This window comes from Panthera tigris, chromosome A2 (genome assembly GCF_018350195.1).
Source record: "Panthera tigris isolate Pti1 chromosome A2, P.tigris_Pti1_mat1.1, whole genome shotgun sequence".
NCBI lineage: Eukaryota > Metazoa > Chordata > Mammalia > Carnivora > Felidae > Panthera > Panthera tigris.
The window spans coordinates 1,581,710-1,603,588 of NC_056661.1; the positions used below are offsets into that span (position 1 = coordinate 1,581,710).

Below are 21,879 nucleotides of genomic sequence, written 5' to 3' on the forward strand. Positions count from 1 at the left end.
CGCCCGCACTCGGCCTACCTGGCAGGAGGAAGCAGGAGGCCGGCGCGGCCAGGCTGCAGCTACTCTCCTCACCCCTTCCCGGGAGGAGACCGAAGAGACGCAGAAGCTCCTCGTCTCGGAGACAGCCTCGCAAGAAAGCCTCGCGCGGCCTCAGCGGAGTTTCTCGCGAGACTACGATCGAGGCCGTGCCGAGGGGGACTTCCGCTGGGTCTCTTACGAGACCGCGATCGACGGGTGGCCTCGCGTGACCTCGGTTGGGTCTCTCGCGGGACTACGACCAAGCGGTGGCTTCGCAGGGCCTGCCTCGTCTCGGGTCTCTCGCGAGACTGGGATGTAGGGGCGGGCTGGACACGTGACCATAGGAGCGCATGGCTGCCTCTGGCTCTCTCGGAGCTGAGGCCCTCACGAGGATAAGTACCCCGCGTACTGTCAGCCGAGGGCGCGTCGAGGCCTGTCCCTCCGCCAGGGATGCTGGCGGCTGCGGACGCTCTCGTAGACCCCAGGGCCACGAAGCACGGCGCGGGCGCCCGAGCTGGCGCTCGGCTAGGCTCCAGTTGGTTCGCTCTGCGTCCGCGTGTTCTGTGCCGCTAGGCGGAGCGGTGGCCCGGAGACTTACCCGTTCTAGTCCCAGAGCCTGGAATGTGTCGCCTCACGTGGCAGAGGGGTCCTTGTCAAGGCCCCTGAGGCGGGGGTGACTCGGGGGGGCCCCGGGGGCCCGGCGTCCTCACGAGGTCCTCACGAGAGGGAGGCAGAGAGCCGGGCGGACCCCGCGCTGCTGGCCGTGAGGATGAGGAGGGCCCCGCGGGCCCAGGATGCGGCGCCTCTGGAAGCTGGAAAAGTGGGGAGACGGGTCTCCCTGGGGCTCCGGGGGGAACCGGCCCTGCCCAGGCCTGGATGTTAGGACTTCTGAGGCCAGAACTGCTTAGTAATAAATCTGGGTTCCTCGGCGACACTAGGTTTGCGGTGATTTGTTATACGGCGACCAGGAAGTCACGCGTCCGTCTTGGCAGTGGACCCCGGGGACCCGGGGGAGCCCGCATGCACAGGCCCAGCCAGCAATCAACGCTGTGCCGCCTTTTATGACTTTAAGACAGGCACCTAGGGCACTGTTGGAGGCTGCCACATCTGCACAAGTAAAACCGTTGCTTAGGGGAAGAGACGCATCCTCCAGCCCTGTCCCTGTTTTTTTGCCCTTTCTTGCTGGCATCCAGGTCGCCTTCCCAGTGTGTAGGAGCCATGGAGCCCACCGCTGGTGACTTACAGCTTGTGCCTGGGACAGCCAAGGAAGTCCCAGCTCCCTACACCTCGTGCTGCCGCATGGCCCTCTGCGTTGTTGTGGCCACCAGCATCATCATGGTCACCCTGGGAGTCCTCATGGGTAAGTGGCTGTGGGCTCGCGTGGGTTCACACACTGGGCAACTTGCGCAAAGATGTTTAGAAGTGGCTCAGTCGTATCCACATTATGATCCCAGAACCAAAGGGTTGAGCCTGCAAGTGTGGAATGGAAGGCAGGCCAGGAGCCTGAGGGCCTGGGGTGGCGGTCTGGGGTGGGTGGTGCGTGGGAGGGGGCCAGGCACCGCATAATCACGTTTCCCACTGACCAGGTTTTCCAAGGAAGTTTTCGCTGTGGGGTGAAAATGGAAACAGCGAAATGAACTCTTTTAAATTTTAAGAAATTTAAAAAGTACCGAAAAGTATACAGTGTAAGGAATGAACAGTGGTTTATGTTCCTACAATCCAAAGTGGGCCCCATTTCCTATTTTCTTTCAGTAGATGGTCATATTATTTAGAGTTAACCATACAAAATTATGGTCTCTGTACAATGTTGGGCTGCAGTTATGAAACATAAACAGAGGAAGCTCTTTTTATATTTCAGTAGAATGATCTAGAGATGCCTACATTTGGAAAAGTAGAGAGAGGTGCCGAATAGCAAGAAAGAACGTGTTTGCCTATGTGCATAAATTGTTTTCCGGTTGTGTCCTTCTCCTGATCTCAGCTCAAGTCGTGACCTCAGGGTCCTGAGTTCAAGCCCCACGTGGGGCTCCATGCTGGGCAGAAGCCTACTTAACCCCAACAGACAAACAAAATTATTTAGAATTATGTAACATTTAAAAGTCAGTTCCTTTTCCCCACCAGCGATGTTTCGTGGGCAGCTCACGGATACTGCACTGGACAGTGTGGATCTAGGACATTCTGTCATCACAGGAATTTCCGCTGGGCAGCACTGCTCTGGAACAGGCTTATTCTGAGATGATAAGCTTCCTACAGTTTTATTTGGAGATGTGAAGGTCACCTTTTCGTGAAAAAACATAACGATACAAAGGGGCAGTTTGAGGGAAAATGTTGCCATGTGGCAAAACTGTAAGCTGGCAATGCTGTGTGGGTTTCCTTGATTCATATATATAGTACAGATATGTTTATTATGCACTTTATGCATATATTTGGAACATCTGGAATAGATCTAGTGTGGAATATAGCCTGGTGTGTCTGACAGAGGCCCCCTAGTGGTTGTGGGAGTCAAATGCAGGAAAATTTGTGCCACGTGAGTGTGCACGGATGTGTAGGCGTGTGTCCGTGCGGCGTGTACATGTGTGTGGTTGTATAGGTGTGAGCACATCAGTGTCCTCACACTGGGGAGAGGCAGGGGGTGGGGTTTCACACCTGCATTCCAGAAGCACATACATTTTGGGGAACAACATAAATACAATCCCCATCAGGACCTCTGAAACTAAGGAAGGCTTTAAGAAGTTTTAGAATGTTTTCTTTTTTTCTTTTTTTTTTCTTTTTTAACGTTTATTCATTTTTGAGACAGAGAGAGACAGAGCATGAATGGGGGAAGGTCAGAGAGAGGGAGATACAGAATCTGAAACAGGCTCCAGGTTCTGAGCTGTCAGCACAGAGCCCGACGCGGGGCTCGAACTCACGGACCGCGAGATCGTGACCTGAGCCGAAGTCGGACGCCCAACCGACCGAGCCACCCAGGTGCCCCTAGAATGTTTTCTTTAATTAAAATTCAAATGTGTCCCCTTCCCAGACAGCTCAAAGTGTTAGCTGGTAATGTTAGCCTTCAGGGAAGCTGGGGGTCGGGCCCCTGGGACCTCTGTACTATTTCTGCAGCTTCCTGTGTGTCTGTCATTATTTCCGAGGGAAAACAGAAAGGCTTAGCTGGCGTACAGAGTGTAGGCAACATGGCCCACGCTGAAGAACGCTCATTTCTCTTTATTTTTAGTTTCTCGAATGAGAAAAACAGTTGTTTTAGGAATTGGCTTACAGTATATATATCCTGTGGTATTCATAAATATCGAAATATTTTTCTAGGTGAACATTCACTCACAATAAATAGAGTTGGTACCCAGCTGTCATGGTTTATGTGGCTGCTACCTTCGTGTTTTTATATTGCAGTTATGATCATTTTTCACTGGTGTGTTATTTTGATCTATTCGTGGCAGAAACCCACGTTTTCACGTTTTAGGTGGTTGCTGTTGTGTCCTTTTAAAACTTTGTGATGATTGTTACTCTTTGCTATTGTGTACTTTTTTTTTATATTTAAGATTTTATTTTTAAGTCACCTACACCCGTGGGGCTCGAACTCAGAGCCCCGAGATCAGGAGTTGTGTGCTGTACCCACTGAGCCAGCCAGGCGCCCCTGCCACGTACTTTTTAAAATCGAAGTAGGGGCGCCTGGTGGCTCAGTAGATGAAGCATCTGACTTCGGCTCAGGTCATGATCTCGCAGTTCACGAATTTGAGCCCCGCGTCGGGCTCTGTGCTGACAGCTCGGAGCCTGGAGCCTGCTTTGGATTCCCTCTCTCTGCCCCTCCGTCACTCACGCTCTCACTGTCTCTCTCTCAAAAATAAATAAACATTAAAAATTTTTTTAAATGGATAATTAAATAAAAGCAAAGTGGATTTTAGGGGCTACTGGTGGGTATACAGCGTAGTGGCGGGACAGCCTTGTGGGTTGGGCTGTGCTCACCGTGAGCGTGGCTGCCATCGGCCACCCCGACGTCACTGGCTGGACTCCTGGCACCGTGCCACCCTGTCCTCTGCACCCCTCTGCCCTCCCCCGCCCGCCCCTCTGGTACCCATTGGTTTGTTCTCTGTATTGATGGGTCCGATTCTCTGTTATTAAGTGCTTTTGACGCCGTGTTTCCAACAGTCGCAAAACCCTGTTTTTTCAGAGGGTGGCGTCCTGGGGCTGTTGGCTGAGGGTCCTGGTGCCTCCCGGCTGTGGTCACCCCCCTGTGGCATTTGTTGGGAATTGCTCCTCCTGAGGCCATTTCTTGGTGAGGCCAGCTTCAGGCCCTGAGCCAGGTACACCTGGTAAGCCAGGGGTGAGCAGGAGCTAACCGTGTCCTCAGGGACCTGGGGACGGCCGGTGCCTTCAGGCGGCTGCCCGTAGAGTCCGTCACCAAACCGAGACCTGTGTGAGAGACGAAGGGGGGCACTGTTGGCGACCACTCAGGGCCTACCCCCCCCCCCCCCCCGCGCCCTGGCAGTCGGCCCGCCACCTGTTTGTCAGGGTGATGGCCCCTGGGTGGCTGGGGGCCTTTGAGGCTGACTTAACTGCACCCTGACCCCGAACTTGGGCTCTCTCACGGGGCCCTGGTCTTGTCCGCAGCCTCCCTCTCTACACAGGGTGTCGACGTGGAGCACACGGCGGAGCTGCAAGGGGTCCGCTACGCCCACAGCTTGCAGCACGAGGCCTCGGACTACTACCGCACCCTGACGCCCGCTCTGGAATGGCTGGTGAGGGCGGCCGGGGTGGCGAGCCGAGCACGGTGGGGGAGAAGCCCAGGCAGGCTCTGAGGCAGGAAAGAGGGCGTGCGGGGCGGAGAGGTTGAGGCCACTGTGGCCAGCGCTGGTGGCCCCTGGAATACGGGGCAGCGGGGACTGACCCCCGCTGGCTCGTAGGCACTTTTAAAAGGTTAAAAGTTGTATTCCAGGGGCGCCTGGGTGGCTCAGTCGGTTAGGCGTCCGACTTCAGCTCAGGTCACGATCTCACAGTTCACGGGTTCGAGCCCCACGTCGGGCTCTGTGCTGACGGCTCGGAGCCTGGAGCCCGCTTCGGACTCTGTGTCTCCCTCTCTCTCTGCCCCTCCCCCACTCATGCTCTGCCCCTCTCTCTCTCTCTCTCAAAAATAAAAATAAACCTTAAAAAAAAAAATAAGTTGTATTCCAGTGGAGAGACCAGAGCCTCACACACAACTGGTGGCAACCTGAAAGAGGGCAGCCACTGTGGAAACAGGCAGGCAGTTGGTCAGAAGGGTAAACGTAATTTCTATGTGATCTAGTGATTCTGTTCATAGGTGTCCACCCAAGAGAGATGAAAGTTCATGTCCTCACACAAAACCTGCACACCCAGTGCTCACGGCGGCATGACTCACAAGAGCCAAAAAGTGGAAACACCCAAATGCCCATCGATGGGTAAATGGACAAACACAAGGAGGCCCGCGCGCACACGGGCACGTTACTCGGCCGGGAGCAGGAGCAGGGCACCCACATCTGCCGCCCTGAGGACGGACCCTGAACACACGACGCTCAGGGAGGGACCCAGACACGAGAGGCCACACGGGGTGTGAGTCCGCGTGTGTGAAATGTCCAGAAGAGGCTCATCCACAGATGGGAAGGGGGCTCATGGGGGCTGGGGAGAGGTGGGGCGTGGGTGCTAGGGGAGATGGGGTTGCTTTGGGACTGATGGAATATTCAAAAATTGGTTGTGGTGATGGCTGCACAACTCTGCGAATGCACTAAAACCCATCCAGTTGTCCACCTCTAAAGGGTAAGTTTAGGTAGGTGAATTATATCTCAATTAAAGAAAATGTTTTAAATTTCATCGCAAGAGAGCAGAAGGGTCACTAGGGAAGAATTCACGTTTTGAGACGAGCAGTCTGCCTGTGGCCTGGAGGCTGTGTGATAAGACATGGGAAAGCAGGGGGGCAGTTACAAGGCACCACCATCCAGACCAGGGATCAACACACTTTTCCTCTAACCGGGACAGGCAAGATCTTTGGCTTTTCGGGGCCCAGACACTCTCTGGCCCAGCTACTCACCTTGGCCTGAGGCAGCTCAAGAGGTGCCACAGGGGACAGGTGAATTAATGGATGTGGCTGTGTGCCGATAAAGCTTTATTTATGGACACCGAAATAAACATTTCGTATAATCTTCACGTACCATGAATATTTTTCTTTTGACTTTCTCCAACCATTTAAAACTGTAAAAACTATTTTTAGTTTGTGTACTGTATAAAAACAGGTAACGACTTGAATTTGGCCCATGGGTGTCAGCTTGCTGATTTAAGCCACATGCCCTAAAGCTCTGTCCAGAAGTATAACACGAAGCTCCGTGCATAATTTAAAATTACCTAGCCACTGTGTTAAGGAAAAGGAAACAGGTAGGCTTCATTTTAATATGTTTTACTTAACCCACGGTATCCAGAATATTATCATTTGATGTCATCAGCGTAAAGTGGGTATTAATGAGACTTTTCACCTCTTTTTGTGTTGAGTCTTCAAAACCCGGGTGTGTTTTACACTCACATCTCCATGCGGTTGCTAAATTGTCACCAGGAATACTTAATCCATAAGTGTGTAGATTCCATAAATGTACATGCGTAAGTTGCCCCAAGTATTCTTAAGAGTTTTCTGGTAACTGTGCAGAGTATCTGGTTTTAAATCTAAGTGTGAATTAACTAAAATGTAAACACCCGTCCCCCTGTGGCACCAGCCGTGCCATGTGTCAAATGCTCCGTCATCACGTGTGACCCGTGGCTGCCACGTGGGGCAGGGCAGGTAAAGAACATTTCCCAGATTTGTGTGCTGTTCTGTGGGCCAGTGCAGGTCTGAATGTGGGTGAGGGGGACATAGGCTCGGAGAGTGGACAGAAGAGAAGCAGGTCAGAGGGAGTTGTAGGCGGGAGACCTGTGTATCCTGTGCTTTGGCGTGGTGAGCGTCCGGTTTAGCAGCCAAGCCGGGACACTGACTGGGAACAGGGATGCTGTTAGCGACTCCACTGAGAGCAGGTAAACGGAGACATCTGGTAGCCCTAGGCATAGGTCACATAATGTGCCGGGGGGACTCTCCGGACCCCCAACCTTGGTGCTGCTGGGGACAGCATCTGGAGTGACACCCATCCCGGTGCCCAGGATGAGGGCCCTTCAGTGCTAAACCGGAGACTGTGGATAGTGGTCACTCGAACAGCACACGAAGGATAAGCAAGTTCCTAATGGCGTCTGGTTGCACAAAGCAGAGTTTATTTTAATGTAAAAATTCATGTAAAATGTAATTAACCATTTTTAAAGTAAACACTTCAGGGGTGTTTAGTATATTCACAAAATTGTGCAGCCATCACCTCTGTCTAGTTCCGGAATGTTCCACCAACCCCAAAAGCAACCCCATCCCCATTAGCTGTCACTCCCCAGCCTCCTGCACCCATGAAGCCCTTTCTTGTCTGTGGATGTGCCTGTTCTGGACGTTTCACACACGGGAACCACACTCTCGTGTCTGGTTCCCGCTCTGAGCGTTGTGTGTTCAGGGTCTGTCCCATAGGCAGCTCGTGTCCGCGCCTCGCTCCCGTCCGTGTGGATGGGCCACATTCTATCCATCCATCTGCTGATGGGGCAGTACTTTCATCCAAATAACTTCCAAGTTTCCCTGTCCCGCACACGGCTCTGTGACTGCCGGGTGTACTGAGTGTAAGAGGAGGCGCGTTTCCGTGCCCTCTCCAACTCCGCGGGTCCCTGCGGGACAGCCGCCCAGCCCGTGGCCTTAGCGCGTGCTGCTGTGGTTTCTGTTGCAGTTTGTAAGCAGCTTCCGGGAGACCGAGTTGGAGGCCAGCTGTGTGGGCTGCACCGTGCTAAGTTACAGGTGGGTCAGGGCCTCCTTTCAGGCGAAGGAACCCCGGTGGACACCCAAGAGGTTCCAGAAGATTCCAGCAGGAGCCCTCCCTCCCCAAAGGCCTCTCTCCTCCCTGCAGGGATGGGAATTCCAGCGTCTTCGTGCATTTCCGGCTGCACTTCCTGCTGCAAGCCTCGCAGTCACTGAGTCTGGGCCTAGAGGAGGAGCTGTTGCGGCAGGGACTCCGAGCGAGGCTGCAGGGGCACGGTATCCCCCTGGCTGCCCACGGCACCATTGTGTCTGCCCAGCTCACAGGCAAGTAGGCTATAGACCCTGAAAGACACCAGGGGGAGGCTGTGGGGGAGGTGGCAGCCGAACGTTGCGTTAAACTTTAGGTTTCCAACAGCTGCTCCCTCCCTTGAAAAGAAAACACAGGCACATCGCTTTACCCTCACTAGTAGAGACCAGGTGACAGCAACCTGCAAATGGCCGGAGTGTAAATATTTTCATCCTTGCAGCCCTTTGGGTCTCGGTCGAGGTCACTCAACTCTGCTATTGTCACATGAGAGTTAAAGACAATACATAAATGGGCAGTGTTGTGTATCGATAAAACTTTAACACATAATCAAATGGTAGGCCGCATTTGGCCTGCAGCCATTGTTTGCCAATCCTGGTATAGAAATAAGAGTAAATGCTGTGCTCTAAGATCTGATGGTGCAGATTCCGTATCATGAACCAAAACTTCACATAAAATCTGATGATGCAGTTCATCGTGATTTGAGAACCAGACATGAGTTCGTTCAGTCTGTCATCAGGTTAAAGACTGCTTGCCTTGACCTTGTCCTACTGGACATTTATCCCCTTTGCCCACCAATGCTGACATGCTGGTTGAGTCTTAGTAACCTCGGCGTCCGTGCGAATTGAACTCTCCTTGGTCTTGTGCCTGCACAGTCCACTATGGTGGCCACTAAGCCTGTGTGGCCCTTGAGTGCTTGTCATGCAGCCAGTGAGACCAAGCAACAGAATGATTCGTTGCGTTTCATCTTAATTGATTTAAGTTAGAATTGAAGTGGCTCCTATGATAGACCGTGCAGCTGCCTTGCAATCCGATGTTTTCAAAAAACTACAGAACTCACTGGATGAGCTTACATGTCTTGTCCATTTCACTGCAGGAAGCCAGAAAGCGCCATGGACAGAAAGAGATTTAAAATCAGGTATGTCTTCCCCTCTCCCACGGAGCTCCCTGCCCTCTGCAGTTTCCAGAGAGTCACCTGGAGAGGTTCCCCAAGACTTCAGACACAGAGGGCTCCCTCCAGTGCAGTGAAGGCTAGTTCTGCACACCAGCCTCCTCTGGGGGCCAGGAGGCACGGACTTACAGTCCTGTGTGGGCAAGAGATGGAAAGATGAGACGCTGAAGTACACGTGGCCAAATACGAGTAAGAGAAAACATTACTGGTGGGTTTTTTTGGAAAAGTGGTAGGGATCTGCTGTTAAAAGACAAAACACAAACAGTTTGGAAAAAAAGAAAAAAGAACGAGTACCACATGGAGTCCTCAAGTAGGGGCGATCCTGGCCCCAAGGGATGCTGGGTGGTATCCAGGGACATCTGGTAGTAAGGAGCGGGGCTCCTGGCCTGGAGGGGGTGGGGCCAGGAGTGCTGTTCAGCCCCCACAGTGCCCGGGATGCCCTCGCAGAGAACAGTGGGGCCCCACGTGTGTGCCGAACACTTAAAATGGTTAACATAGTAAACTTCACGTTATGTATGTTTTACTACAACTTGAAAAATTCGATTTCTTTTTTTAAATACTTTTGTTAGTGTTTTATTTATTTTTGAGAGAGAAAAAGACAGTGTGAGCAGGGAGGGGCAAAGAAAGAGAGAGACGCAGAATCAGAAGCAGGCTCCAGGCTGAGCTGTCAGTACAGAGCCCGACCTGGGGCTTAAACCCACGAACCATGAGATCATGACCTGAGCCAAAGTCTAATGCTTAACCGACTGAGCTACCCAGGTGCCCCGAAAAGTTCAGTTTCACCCGTGTCTTACTTAAAAATACATGGGCGCTCAAAAATGTGGAAGCACACATGGTGTGCCTATACGTCTGTTACATTGTCCTGGCCTGTGTGCTGACTGACATTCTCGTGTTGTGTCTCCGTACTGGTTCTGAGAAAATTACTTCAGAAACATTTAGGGCCAAGGAAGCAAAAAAGAGATGTTTTCCATGCCCTGAAGGCTCTGAGTAGCGAGCGGAATCTTGCTGCAGCCGGGAGATACAGAGTGGGGTCAGGAACCTGGTTCTTCTCTGCCCACAGGTCACTGCCCAGAGAACACCTTTTCCTGCCGCAACGGCCAGTGTGTGACCAAAGTGAACCCGGAGTGTGACGACAGAGTGGACTGCTCCGACGGATCTGATGAGGCCCACTGTGGTCAGTCCCCTGTCTGGCTGGTATCTGGGCCATGTCCCCTCTCCGGGGTCAGCTGCTGTCTCTGCTGTCTGGCCCGCTGCACACATTATACACGCCACCTGGGCTTGGCATCGCTGGAGCTGGGCAGAGGAAGGGAGGGGGCGCCTGTGAGATGGGTCCCTGCCGAAGCGTGATAAGCCTCGAGTGCCAGGAACTGGCGCTCTGTCCTATATGCAGTGGGTTTCGAGCAAGGGAATCTCACGGTGGAAGTGCCGTAAGAGGAGCCAACGTTTTCTAGCGATGTTAGCCCATGCAATAGGGTAAGAGCAGCAGTTGAAGTGTGGAAAGGAAGAGGGAAAACCATCATAATTCACAGTGGATGTGATCGACTATATAAATGAATCAATAAATTGACTAGCCCGGGATTAGAAAATGAGAAGGTTTGACACGGAGGGGAGAGTACGAGAAACACAAACACATACAAAAGCTATTCCTTTGCTTTATGCAACTAACAACGGGTTAGAAGATAAAATGCAAAAAATCCCGCATGTGATCAGTAGCAACAAAAAATGAGCATGTCAAGCCTGTAGAGTTCTATAAAATTATAAAACCTCACTGGACATAAAAGTGGACCAAATAAGCTGAAACATGGCATCCCATGAAAAGATGGATGTATAAGAACTTTGAAACTTGCAAAGTCTACGGTGGAGGAAACATTGGTAGCGTGTGGCACCTGGACCTGGATGATCTGTGGAGGCCAGTTGAAATTGGCGGCTGTGACCCCCCACCTCGGGGTCCGTGACTCACCAAAAGTGACTCGCAGAACTCAGGTGTCCTCCTATGCAAGGTTACAGCTTCTCCCAGTGAAAAGGTCATGAAAGGAAGAGGTGCACCGGGCACAGAGTGGGCGAGACCGGCAGTGGGCAGGCTCCCCGCTGCCCAGTGCGGTCACGGGACAGTGCTGGACTGAAAGTCGCAGCAGCAGCACGTGAACACATACAAAGTGTTTCCAGCCAGGGAAACTCGCTGAGACTTGGTGTCCCGGGTCACACAGGCTGGTAGCACCGGCACAGCTCACTTTAGGTGTGAGAGTCCCAGGGCTGCCAAAGCAAGGTGGCCTGGACAACAGGGACGGTCCCTGTCACAATCTGGAGGCTGGAAGCCGAGGTCAAGGTAGCAGGAGGTTTGGTTTCTTCTGAGCTGGTGATGGAGAATCTGTTTCATGGTTCTCTCCTGGCTTCTGGGGCTTGGTGGATGTCTAGCATTTCTTGGCTTATGGAAGTGTCACCAGATCTCTGCCATCACGTCCACATGGCATTCTCCCTGTGTGCGTGCCTTTGTCCGAATTTCCCCTTTTTAAGAAGACACCAGTCATTGGATTCAGGGCCCTCGCTAATGACTTCATCTTAATTTGATCATCTCTGAAGACCCTATTTCCAAATAAATCACACTCACAAGTACTGGGGGTTAAAACTTCATCTTTTCGGGGGACACAGCTCAGCCCAAAAAACTGAGTTTCCAGCCCCTCAAGAGGTCAAGGTGATACCACGTGACCCAAAGTCACCATGAACTTTCTGGGTGACCCAAGTCCCCAGGCAGGTCAAGGTCAAGCTGCTCTCAAACAACAGTCCAAGAGCTTAGAGGTTTCCTCCCAGGAGGTGGCCAAGGGCAACAGTACTTTCTCTGAGATGTGCAGTGTTTGGACAGCTCTTCTCAGTTCACTGTTTGCTGCATGACAACATGAGCTGAAGTGGAGACCTAGAGGGAGGGGCCTGTGTGGGGAAGAAAAGGAAGAAAGTGCCCTCTGGGCAGCTAGAGACATGAGGAAGCAAGGGGTCGACCCTTTGCTTTATGAGTCGGCACACCCGCGAATCAAGTCGAAAGTGTGGAGTTCCCACCTGGATCTCGCCCTTGGCCATGAGCTCCATGACAGGTGTAATGTGGAAAAGTGAAGGTTGCTTGAAGGCCACCTGTGCCTGAGGCAGAGAAGGGGTCCCGGCAGAGACATTCTCTGCCACTGCCTGGTGCATGCAGCCTTGGGTGTTTGACCTGTTGGGCAGCTGGAGGTGGGGCACACGAGGGCTGGGGGGCCCCAAAGGAGTCAGCAAAGCCAAGTGCAAGGGACCTAGAGCACGTCTTTGAACGAGAGGGTGGCAGGGATGAGCGATTCTGCACAGACGTGGTGGGAGCATAGTCACGGCCCTGCCCTCTGAGGGCCCTGGTTGGTGACCTCTGTCTTGCAGACTGTGGTCTACAGCCCGGCTGGAAGACAGCCGGCCGGATCGTGGGTGGCGTGGAAGCGTCCCCGGGAGAGTTCCCGTGGCAAGTCAGCCTTCGAGAAAACAAGGAACACTTCTGTGGGGCTGCTGTCATCGGGGCCAGGTGGCTGGTGTCCGCGGCCCACTGCTTCAACGGGTGAGCCCTGCACCCTTGGTCCTGCCTTCTGTCCCACTCCCGGAGCACCGCCTTTCCTGGGGTCCTTAGAGCCCCGTGGAGCTCTCTTGTCCCTCCCCTCCCTTCTTTTTCTTTTCTGTTGTTGAATCTGAATGTGTTCTTATTTTTTAAGTTGTGGTAAAATATACACTACATAAATTTACCACCTTAACCATCACAATTCAGTAGCATTGCTGTTCACACTGCTGTGCAGCTGCCCCCACCACTCATCTCCAGAACTTTCCATGTCCCCAAGCTGAGACTCTGTCCCCATGAAGCACAGACTCCCTGTCCCTGCCCCTCCCCTGGTTCCCACCATCTGCTCTCTGTCTCTGTGGACGGGACTCCTCTGGGGACCCCCCGTGAGTGGGGTCACGCAGGACGTGTCCTTCTGTGTCTGGCTTCTGTCACTGCGCATGGTATCCTCTGGGTCCGTCCGCATGGTGGCAGGTGGCAGGACGTCCTTCCTTCCTGAGGCTGGATGATACCCCAACGTGTGGATGGACCACATTGTGTTTGTCCTTCATCCATGGAGGGACACTCGAGTGCTTTCATCAGCTCTTGGTGGTTGTGAACTGGGACCTGTTTCCAGTGCCTCTGAGTATAGACACGTGAGTGGGATTGCTGAGTCACCTGGTAATTCTGTGTTTAAACTTTCTGAGGAACCACCGTATGGTTATCCCCGGGGGCCGCACCATTTTCCATCCCCGCCGGCCACGCAGAAGGCTCTGGTGTCTCCACGTGCTCCCCAGCACTTGTCGTCATCTGCTGTTTTGATCTGAGCCACCGCGGCGGCTGTCCCGTGCTGCCTGACTGTGCTTGTGGCCCACTTGTATGTCTTCTTTAGAGACATGTGTTTGAACTCTTTGCCTGTTGTTGAACCAGCTCGTTGCTTGTTGTTGAGGATGGTCAGAATCGTTAACAAACCAGAGTGGCCAGGCAGAATGGAGCTGGTCAAAAGTGGGAGAAGGTTCCAGAAGCCTCTGTGCCAGGCATTGCCGTTTGGTTGCTGCAGTCTTTGGAGACCTGAGGGAGAGGGCAGGGCAGTCTGGACAGATGGTTCAGTACTTTACAGCCCTTGGCTTGCTGCCGGGCCCCGCGTGCAGCCTGCTGTCTGCCTCAGCTGCCAGCCTGGGGACGGATGCCAGAACCAGTCACAGCTCAGGACAGTAGGTGGCAATTTTTCCATTCAGTTTTGTTCTCCCATATTTTATTACAGCAGTAGTTAAGCAGATAGAAAAGACGAAAAAACGGCACGACAGACATTTGTGTGCTCTTACCTGATTTTAGCACGCGTTGGCATTTTCCCGTATTAGCCATCGCTCCTGCTGTGTCTTTACCTACACACACGCGGCTCTGCGTCTTTTCCTGCCAAACCATTTGATGTTCTCCCCTCTGACCGTGATGCGTCCCCCTGACTCTGTTGCACGTGTCTGTACAAACAAGGAACACTGTCACCCGCACCCACAGTATCGTGACCCACCGCCACACGCTGGCATCCGGCGCCCTGTCCACATCCGATCTCCCCACTTGTCCCAAGGGTCCGTTAGAGCTGCCTTTGTGTTTTCTTTCTTATTCTGGTAACATGGTAAAACTTCCTTCTGGTAAAACTTATTTAAGGCAGTAAGAGTTTTGATCTTGAACTTAGCAGAATGATTCCGCAAAGGTACGGAGAGAGGGTGGGTGAGGGGAGGGAGGGCTTTGGGAGACAGAACCCGGCCTTGTCCCCTGCTTCTGCTGGGAAGCGTGGTGTTCCGTCCGTTGACCCTGTACGGGGCCCGCGAGGAACATCCACTACAAGGCCAGGAGTAGGGTGAGGAGAACGGGGCACTTTTGGTGGCCGGGGGTGGGGGGGGGGGGCGGGGAGGGGGGCAAAGTGTCAGCTGTTGCCCAGAACAGGCATTAGGACAAGTAATACTTTCATGTCATGTTGCAAAAAAATAAAAATTAACGCAAAAAACAAAATCCACAATGAACAGAATGTCCAGTTGGGAAATTCAGAGCAGATCTGACCGGCCGGGGCTCTGGGAAGCCTGGGCGGTGAGTGGGGCTGGGGCAGCCAGATCTTGTGTTTATGTAAAATGTCCGCACTTTGTCGTGGGTTCGGCATTCATTTGGACGTTCTGCGGTATGGTGCGAAGACACGGTTTATCCCAAGGCCTGTGGGCTTTGGCCCCCACCCCAACACTCTGCACCCAGATCTGTCTTTGTTTCAAATGCTGAAAATTGGCGTGGAATGGGTTCGTGTGCATCCATTTCCATTTTCGACAAAGTCGCGTGATGACTGAGTTTCGGGGCGCACCCTAATCACGCCCGCTCCCAAGGCGGGTGCCTCCCTCGCCGCCCCCGCTGCCCGTCTGTGCCGGGTGGGCCCTGGAGCTGTGGCTTCTGTGCCCCGCAGGTTCCAAGACCCGGCGGAGTGGGTGGCCTACGCGGGCACGACCCACCTCAGTGGCGCAGAGGCCAGCACGGTGCGGGTGCGCGTGGCCCGCATCACCCCGCACCCCCTGTACGACCCGGACACGGCCGACTTCGACGTGGCGGTGCTGGAGCTGGACGGCCCGCTGGCCTTCGGCAGGCACGTCCAGCCCGTGTGCCTGCCTGCCGCCACGCACGTCTTCCCGCCGCGGAGGAAGTGCCTCATCTCCGGCTGGGGCTACCTCAAGGAGGACTTCCGTAAGTCGCTCCGCCCCTGCCTCCTCCCGCGGCCGGGGGTCCTGGCGCTCCGTGCCTACGGTGCCCGCCGCCCCAGAGGGTACTCTGGGCAGTTCTGTGCCATTTGCGAATGTGCCCTGCTGTTCAGCTCAGGCCAGAAACCGGCGTCCTTCCCGTGGCCTATTCACTGCCACGTTTTGTGCGTTTTTGTGCTCTTTGTGGGTGGTTGCTAAAATGGCCCCTGGGGCAGAGTGGCGGCTGGCGTCTCTAGGTGCAGACAGGCCGGGGTGTCTAGTAAGCTGCTTCCCGCGGTGGGTTCCAGAGCGTGAACTCAGGGAAGTGCGCGTGCTCAGAGGCACACACACCGTAAGTTACGGACCTTGAGAGCAGAGGCTCCTAGGAACCTGCCCTCTGCCCCCCACAAGCCACGCTACAGAAGCGATAAGTCAGGGTTTGTGGTGACTTTACAGAACAGAACTGTCTCGGAGGAGGGGTGAGAATCCACTGTAATCTGACAGAAGGCGCTGGAAGGAAACCCACAGGATGCTTCAGGGAAAAGGATTTGGGGTGGGGATGGCTTCAGGGAAGGACCGTGAAAGTGACGCCTCAGCTCTGACCCAGTGGATGAGATAAAGTATTCGGACAGGGGGTTGTCCTGCAGTGAGAAGTCCCATCATTGCGGGAAGTCCTATTGGATGACACTAGTCTAGAACATTCTAGAGCAAACTGTCCAGGCTGGCTCGGTGGCTGTGCATGGAAGTGGGGGTGCCCTAGGGCCCCCCAAGTTGAGGGGCAGCTTTGCCCTGTCGAAAGGGTCTGGGCGTCCACCGCAGCTGACTTCAGGTGCAGGGCCCATGGCCTGTGATTTGGGGTTTTCTCAGGTCTGTGCCTGCCTGATACGAAAGAAAAGAAAAATGTCGTATGATTTTTACACCTTCTGAAAAGGAAAGGTATTTTCCACACGGACTAATTAGGAGGGAATATAAAGATAATTAAGCCCAGGCCACCAACATTTCGTTTCAGCCTCCCTCGTTCACCGACCACAGGTCCAAGGGCGGGGCAGGGAGCAGAGCAGTGAGCCTCGCCATGAGGGGCTCCCAGGCCAGACCGGCAGTATCCAAGAGCGCTTCCCTTGGGGGGGGGGGTGTGCTTTGTGTTTGTGTCACCCGCTATAGGAGCCAGCAGCCCCCTGCAAGCTGGCCGTGGCCGTGTGCCTGGGAAACCGAGTTTTTACATTTTATTGCGTCGTACGCATTTAGATCTACATTTAAATAGCCACATGTAGCCAGTGGCTGCCAGACTGGACAGCACAGCCCTGGAAGGAAGTAGGTGGCGAGGACGACAGGTGGCAAGGAGTGCATTGGAGACTAAGGTTGGGTGGAGATGGGGGCTGCAAGCTTTAATAGGGTGGTCGGGAGGGGCTTCTTGAGAATGGGGGTGAGGGGGGAAGGCAGGCAGATTGTGTAGGGACAGACAGCGCTCTAGGCAGCTGGGACAGCATGCACAAAGGCTCTGGGGTCGGTGGTCCAGACTTGGACTTTTAATTTGAGCCGGGATGGGGGGAGGGCATCACCCTGCAGGATGTGGGGAGAGGGCAACATAATCTGTAGCAAAGAAGGCACTGGCTGCAGGCCGAGAAGAGATTTCAGCAGAGTAGGACAAGGATGATGGCAGAAGCAGGTACGGGGAGGCTCAGGGCAGAGCAGGTTTTAGGAGGGAGGTGAGGAAGGAGCCCAGTCTTGGGTGTTCACTTGGATGCCTCTTCGCCGCCTGGGCCACGGAGGTCGCTGGTGGGCATTTGTGGAGTGCGTGCTCTGCCGGTTTCCGAGCTGGCTGCTGCCGCGGATCGCCTTCCCGCTGGGGAAGCCGAGGGCCGGAGCAGAGACGGCCTGCAGCCTCCAGCCTCGGGGTGGCTGCCCGGGGCCCCGAAGCGCTCATCCTGCTGGCGTCTCTCTGTCCTGGGCAGTGGTCAAGCCGGAAACGCTGCAGAAAGCCACGGTGGAGCTGCTGGACCAGGGCCTGTGTGCCAGCCTGTATGGCCACTCGCTCACCGACAGGATGCTGTGTGCCGGCTACCTGGACGGGAAGGTGGATTCCTGCCAGGTGAGCCCCATGGCCCCTGGGGCCTGGGGACAAGTCCCGAGGCCCCAGGCCCCGCCCCACCTGCCCGAGGCCCCCAGGTTTCCGCCCCGGAAGAGGGGGTGCCCACAGTTTCCAGTCTGCCACCAAGACTTCCCTGCCTGACTTCTAGCACGGCTCCGGATCTCCTTTTTCCTTTATGCCTTTGGTCTCATTTCTCAAGCCCACTGGCCGGGGGGAGGGGGGGAGACTGCTGCCTGCACTCGGTGCCACAGCAAAACCGGGGCCTGTGGAAAAGGTGGGGAAATGGTGGCAGAGGGCGTGTGCTGGGGGGAACGTGAGAGTCCAGGCGAGCTGGGAGTGAGAAGGGAAAGGGTGAGCGGACAGGATGTGTGAGGGCAGACCAGGCCCTTCGCTGCCAGTGAGACACGGGGGCAGCCACACTGGCCGCCTTGGCAAGTGGCAACATCGTCAGAGATCCCGTGGACGAGGAGAGGAGGGGATGTTTATTTGGGCTGGGTTTTGCACTGCCAGAGGCTGAACCGAGCGAGGTCTTGGAGACCCCACAGCCCAGCTGTCCAGCTGTCCTGCTGTGTGTTTACGAAGAGCAGACGGAGGCTCGCCAGCCACCTCGGCTCCAGGAGCCCGTGGGGAGGGGGGACTCCTCTGACTCTGCGGCTCTGGGATCTGGACTGGATGCGGCCAGGGCCCCCCGACCCTCCCAAAAGCGTGCCTCTGTCTCCCAGGGCGACTCGGGAGGCCCCCTAGTCTGCGAGGAGCCCTCTGGCAGGTTCTTCCTGGCCGGCATCGTGAGCTGGGGAATAGGTTGTGCGGAAGCCGGACGCCCCGGCGTCTATGCCCGAGTGACCAGGCTGCGTGACTGGATCCTGGAGGCCATCACCACGGCAGGCCGGCCTCTGGCCCCCACGGCGGCTCCCGCCTCCACCACCGCCAGCACTGCCCGGCCCACCAGTCCTGAGAGCCCCACCAGGCCCACTCTGGGCCTCAGCGCCGCGCCTCCCGACTCAGTCACCGCCTCTAAGCCACAAGGTACTCTCTAGGGGCGCAGGCGCAGGTAGGGTAGGCGTGCGCCCCTGCGGGACTGGGCGGATGGGTGCTGGCTCCCGGCAGCTCTCTGCGGGAAGGAGATGTGTGCCGTCTGGGCCCTTCTCTCTTGTTCCCCACAGAGTGCGGGGCCAGGCCCGCCATGGAGAAGCCCACTCGGATCGTGGGCGGGCTGGGAGCCGTGTCGGGGGAAGTGCCCTGGCAGGTCAGCCTGAAAGAAGGTTCCCGGCACTTCTGTAGCGCCACCGTGGTGGGGGACCGCTGGCTGCTGTCAGCCGCCCACTGCTTCAACCAGTAAGACCCACCCCAGCCCCTGGGTCTGCGCAGCCACCCCTGTGCCCCTCTGTCACCCGGTGCCCTGCCCCCTCTCTCATGAACACGAATCCTGCCACACGGAGGCAGCCCTTCCCCCGGGCTCAAGAACTGGTTCTGTCCAGCTGCAAACCGGAGAGGGAACAGGCGGGAGAAGTGAGGGTTCTGGGGGGGGGGGGGCATCTCAAGGGCCCCACCTGGGCCGCAGCTCCTGGGGGGAGGATTCTGCTGGGCTGGTCTCTGGGGGACAAGTGGGGGCATCTTCGCCTCCGCCCCATGGTTAGTCTGTCAGTCACAGGGCACCAGGGGCCCCTTGTGTTCTAGCCAGAGGAGATGAGCCCCCAGGGGCTCCCTGCCTTGTCCACAGGCCCCCGGCCTGGGACCACTTTTGGGCAACAGCCATGTGGCCCCTCCGTCCTCCCGGCGCCCCTCCCCAGAGCCCGGGCCCCACAGCTGTGCCTGGCGTCCTGGGGGCAGCGGGGTGTCTGAGCGGCCCCTTGTCGGCAGCACGAAGGTGGAGCTGGTGCGGGCCCACCTGGGCACCGCGTCCCTCACGGGCGTCGGCGGAAACCCGGTGAAGATGGGGCTCAAGCGGGCAGTGCTGCACCCCCAGTACAACCCCGGCATCCTGGACTTCGATGTGGCCGTGCTGGAGCTGGCCGGGCCCCTGGGTTTCAACAAGTACATCCAGCCTGTCTGCCTGCCCCTGGCTATCCAGAAGTTCCCTGTGGGCCGGAAGTGCATGATCTCCGGCTGGGGTAACACACAGGAGGGAAACGGTGAGCTCCCCACCAGGCTCTCCGGTCCCACACCTGCAAACCCCTCTCCCCTCCGCTCCCCCCAGGGTCGCGGGCTCTGGCGCACGGGCAGTGTGGCTGCTTCGTAAAGGTTTATCGGCGCCCAGTCCATCCGCTGGTTTACAGACGGTCTCTGGGGGCTTTCCTGCTACAAGGGCAGAGCTCAGTCGTTCCAACAGAGACTGGCCCATAAAGCCATGATTATGTGCTCTGTGGCCCTTGGTAGAAAAGCTCGGAGACCCTTGTGCTGTACCCTTCAGGGACCCCCAAGAGTTAGTGCTGCTTTTGTCCTCCCTGCAGGTCACCCAAGGCACTAGGGAATCCGCCTGGGGATGTTGGTGAGAGTCTAGGGTGCTGAGTAGGAGCACGGGGTCCGCCCCCTTATCACTACACGACCGCACGGACCCCTGCGGCCCCAAGGGGCTGTGGTTCTTTATCCATAGGGCAGGGACTCCCCTCCCCAGGTGGGTGTTGCCACAGCGTAGCCGACATGGAAGAGGGATCGCTCTGTGAGTGAGCTTGTGTGGGGCCTCCTCTCCTTGGCAGCCACCAAGCCTGACATTCTACAGAGAGCGTCTGTGGGCATCATAGACCAGAAGGCGTGCAGCGCACTCTACAACTCCTCCCTCACGGACAGGATGCTCTGCGCTGGCTTCCTGGAGGGCAAAGTGGACTCCTGCCAGGTGAGCATCCAGGGGGCCGCCTGACATGTTCACAGACGGAAGGGAAACAGTTTCCAGCGCGTCACAGTGAGCAGGGGAACCCTCAAGAGAACCCGGATGCCTGTAAATGTGTGGTTTAGAGAAATTGTCATATTTCCAAGCAGAAGACGAGGTGGGTGTGCAAAAAAATACAGACACTAACTTGAAAATGTGCAGCATGTATTCACGGGAGAAAAAGCTAATCACAAGTTATGGCACATGTGACTGCTCTGTGTCGCAGGGTAGCCAGTGAGCACCTGAGGTGTGTGTGATCCAGCTTAGGGGAAACCTGGCTCCAGAACCATGCCGTGAAGGCCAAAGAAATACACAAGTGGGGAAATGTATAGTCTTGGAAACATTGATGTGGGGCGCCTGGGTGGCTCAGTTGGTTAAGCATCTGATTCGGTTTTGGCTTAGGTCATGATCTCACAGTTTGTAAGATCAAGCCCCATGTCAGACTTTGCACTGACAGCACAGAGCCTGATTGGGATTCCGCCCCCCCCACACCCCGCTCTCTCCCTCTCCCCCTCCCTCCCTCTCCCCCTCCCTCCCTCTCCCCCTCCCTCCCTCTCCCCCTCCCTCCCTCTCCCCCTCCCTCCCTCTCCCCCTCCCTCCCTCTCCCCCTCCCTCTCTCTCCCCCTCTCCTCCTCTTCCTACCACGTCTGTCTTTCTCAAAAAACATTTTTAAAAATCTTGAAGAAATATCGATGCAAAACCCTTAATAAAATATTAGACTAAATCTAATAATGTGTTAAAAGGAAAATAAATCACAACCATAGTGAGTTTATCTCATAAAATCTAGTCTGACACAGGAGAACCCAGTAACGCCACTCATCACATTAGTGGACAAAAAGGGAAAAAGGGCATCTTCTCCAAAACCACAGAAAAAGGCATCCGATACTTTTTAACAACATTCGTAATTACGATTTTAAGAAATTCCAATCCTACGAAAGACAACAGAAACCTACAGCCGACATCATGTTGATGGTGAAACAAAGCCTTCCATTCACACGCCAGGCTGCCTGCCGTCACCAAGGACATCTGGATTAATGCGGGAAGTCAAGAAAAAAGAAAAGCATAGGGATTTGTGAAGTAGACAAAAATGTAATCTGCAGTAACATGACTGTCTACCAAAAAAATAAAAACACAGCCAAGTAAGAAACTACAAAGATTCAAAAGAGTCCAGCAAGTCTGGCTTGATACAAGGTCATACAAAGTCAAGAACGTTTCTTTTCCCAGCAAAAATCAGCTTCCTAGAAAAAGGGATCCCACTGACGGAACAAAATCTGTGTGGTGTCTAGAAGTAAACTCAAGATGTTCAAGGTTTTCGTGGAGAATGTTACCAAACTCTGAAGAAAATAAAAAGGTCTGAATGAATGGAAAAACATACCATATTCATGGATGGTAAGACGATATTATGAAGATCTGTTTGTCTCCATTTTTTCCTATAAATCACTGCAATTCCAGGCAAAATTCCAATAGCATTTCACCATATGACTTGGCAGGCTGGTTTTAAATTCACGCAGGAGAGCAAAGTAATGGTACCTGACCAGGCAGGATAATCCTGGTAAAGAAGAATCAGGAATGTGTGTACCGCCGGGAA

The 21,879-nt window shown here is 54.9% G+C and overlaps 1 protein-coding gene across 3 annotated transcripts in view; it reads left to right on the forward strand.

The window, feature by feature from the left end:
• The first annotated feature begins 384 nt into the window (after positions 1–384).
• The window catches only part of TMPRSS9 (transmembrane serine protease 9), a 29,701-nt gene continuing 8,206 nt past the window's right edge, over positions 385–21,879 (forward strand). For all 3 annotated transcript variants that reach the window (XM_042977679.1, XM_042977681.1, XM_042977680.1), the window contains exons 1-13: positions 385–1,378; positions 4,621–4,748; positions 7,797–7,864; positions 7,974–8,149; positions 9,007–9,048; positions 10,142–10,255; positions 12,478–12,649; positions 15,069–15,343; positions 17,289–17,425; positions 18,148–18,451; positions 18,589–18,760; positions 19,286–19,557; positions 20,122–20,258. In XM_042977679.1, coding sequence (XP_042833613.1) covers positions 1,237–1,378; positions 4,621–4,748; positions 7,797–7,864; positions 7,974–8,149; positions 9,007–9,048; positions 10,142–10,255; positions 12,478–12,649; positions 15,069–15,343; positions 17,289–17,425; positions 18,148–18,451; positions 18,589–18,760; positions 19,286–19,557; positions 20,122–20,258 — 2,139 coding nt within the window. In that variant the 5' untranslated portion in view covers positions 385–1,236. The remainder of the gene's footprint in view (positions 1,379–4,620; positions 4,749–7,796; positions 7,865–7,973; positions 8,150–9,006; positions 9,049–10,141; positions 10,256–12,477; positions 12,650–15,068; positions 15,344–17,288; positions 17,426–18,147; positions 18,452–18,588; positions 18,761–19,285; positions 19,558–20,121; positions 20,259–21,879) is intronic.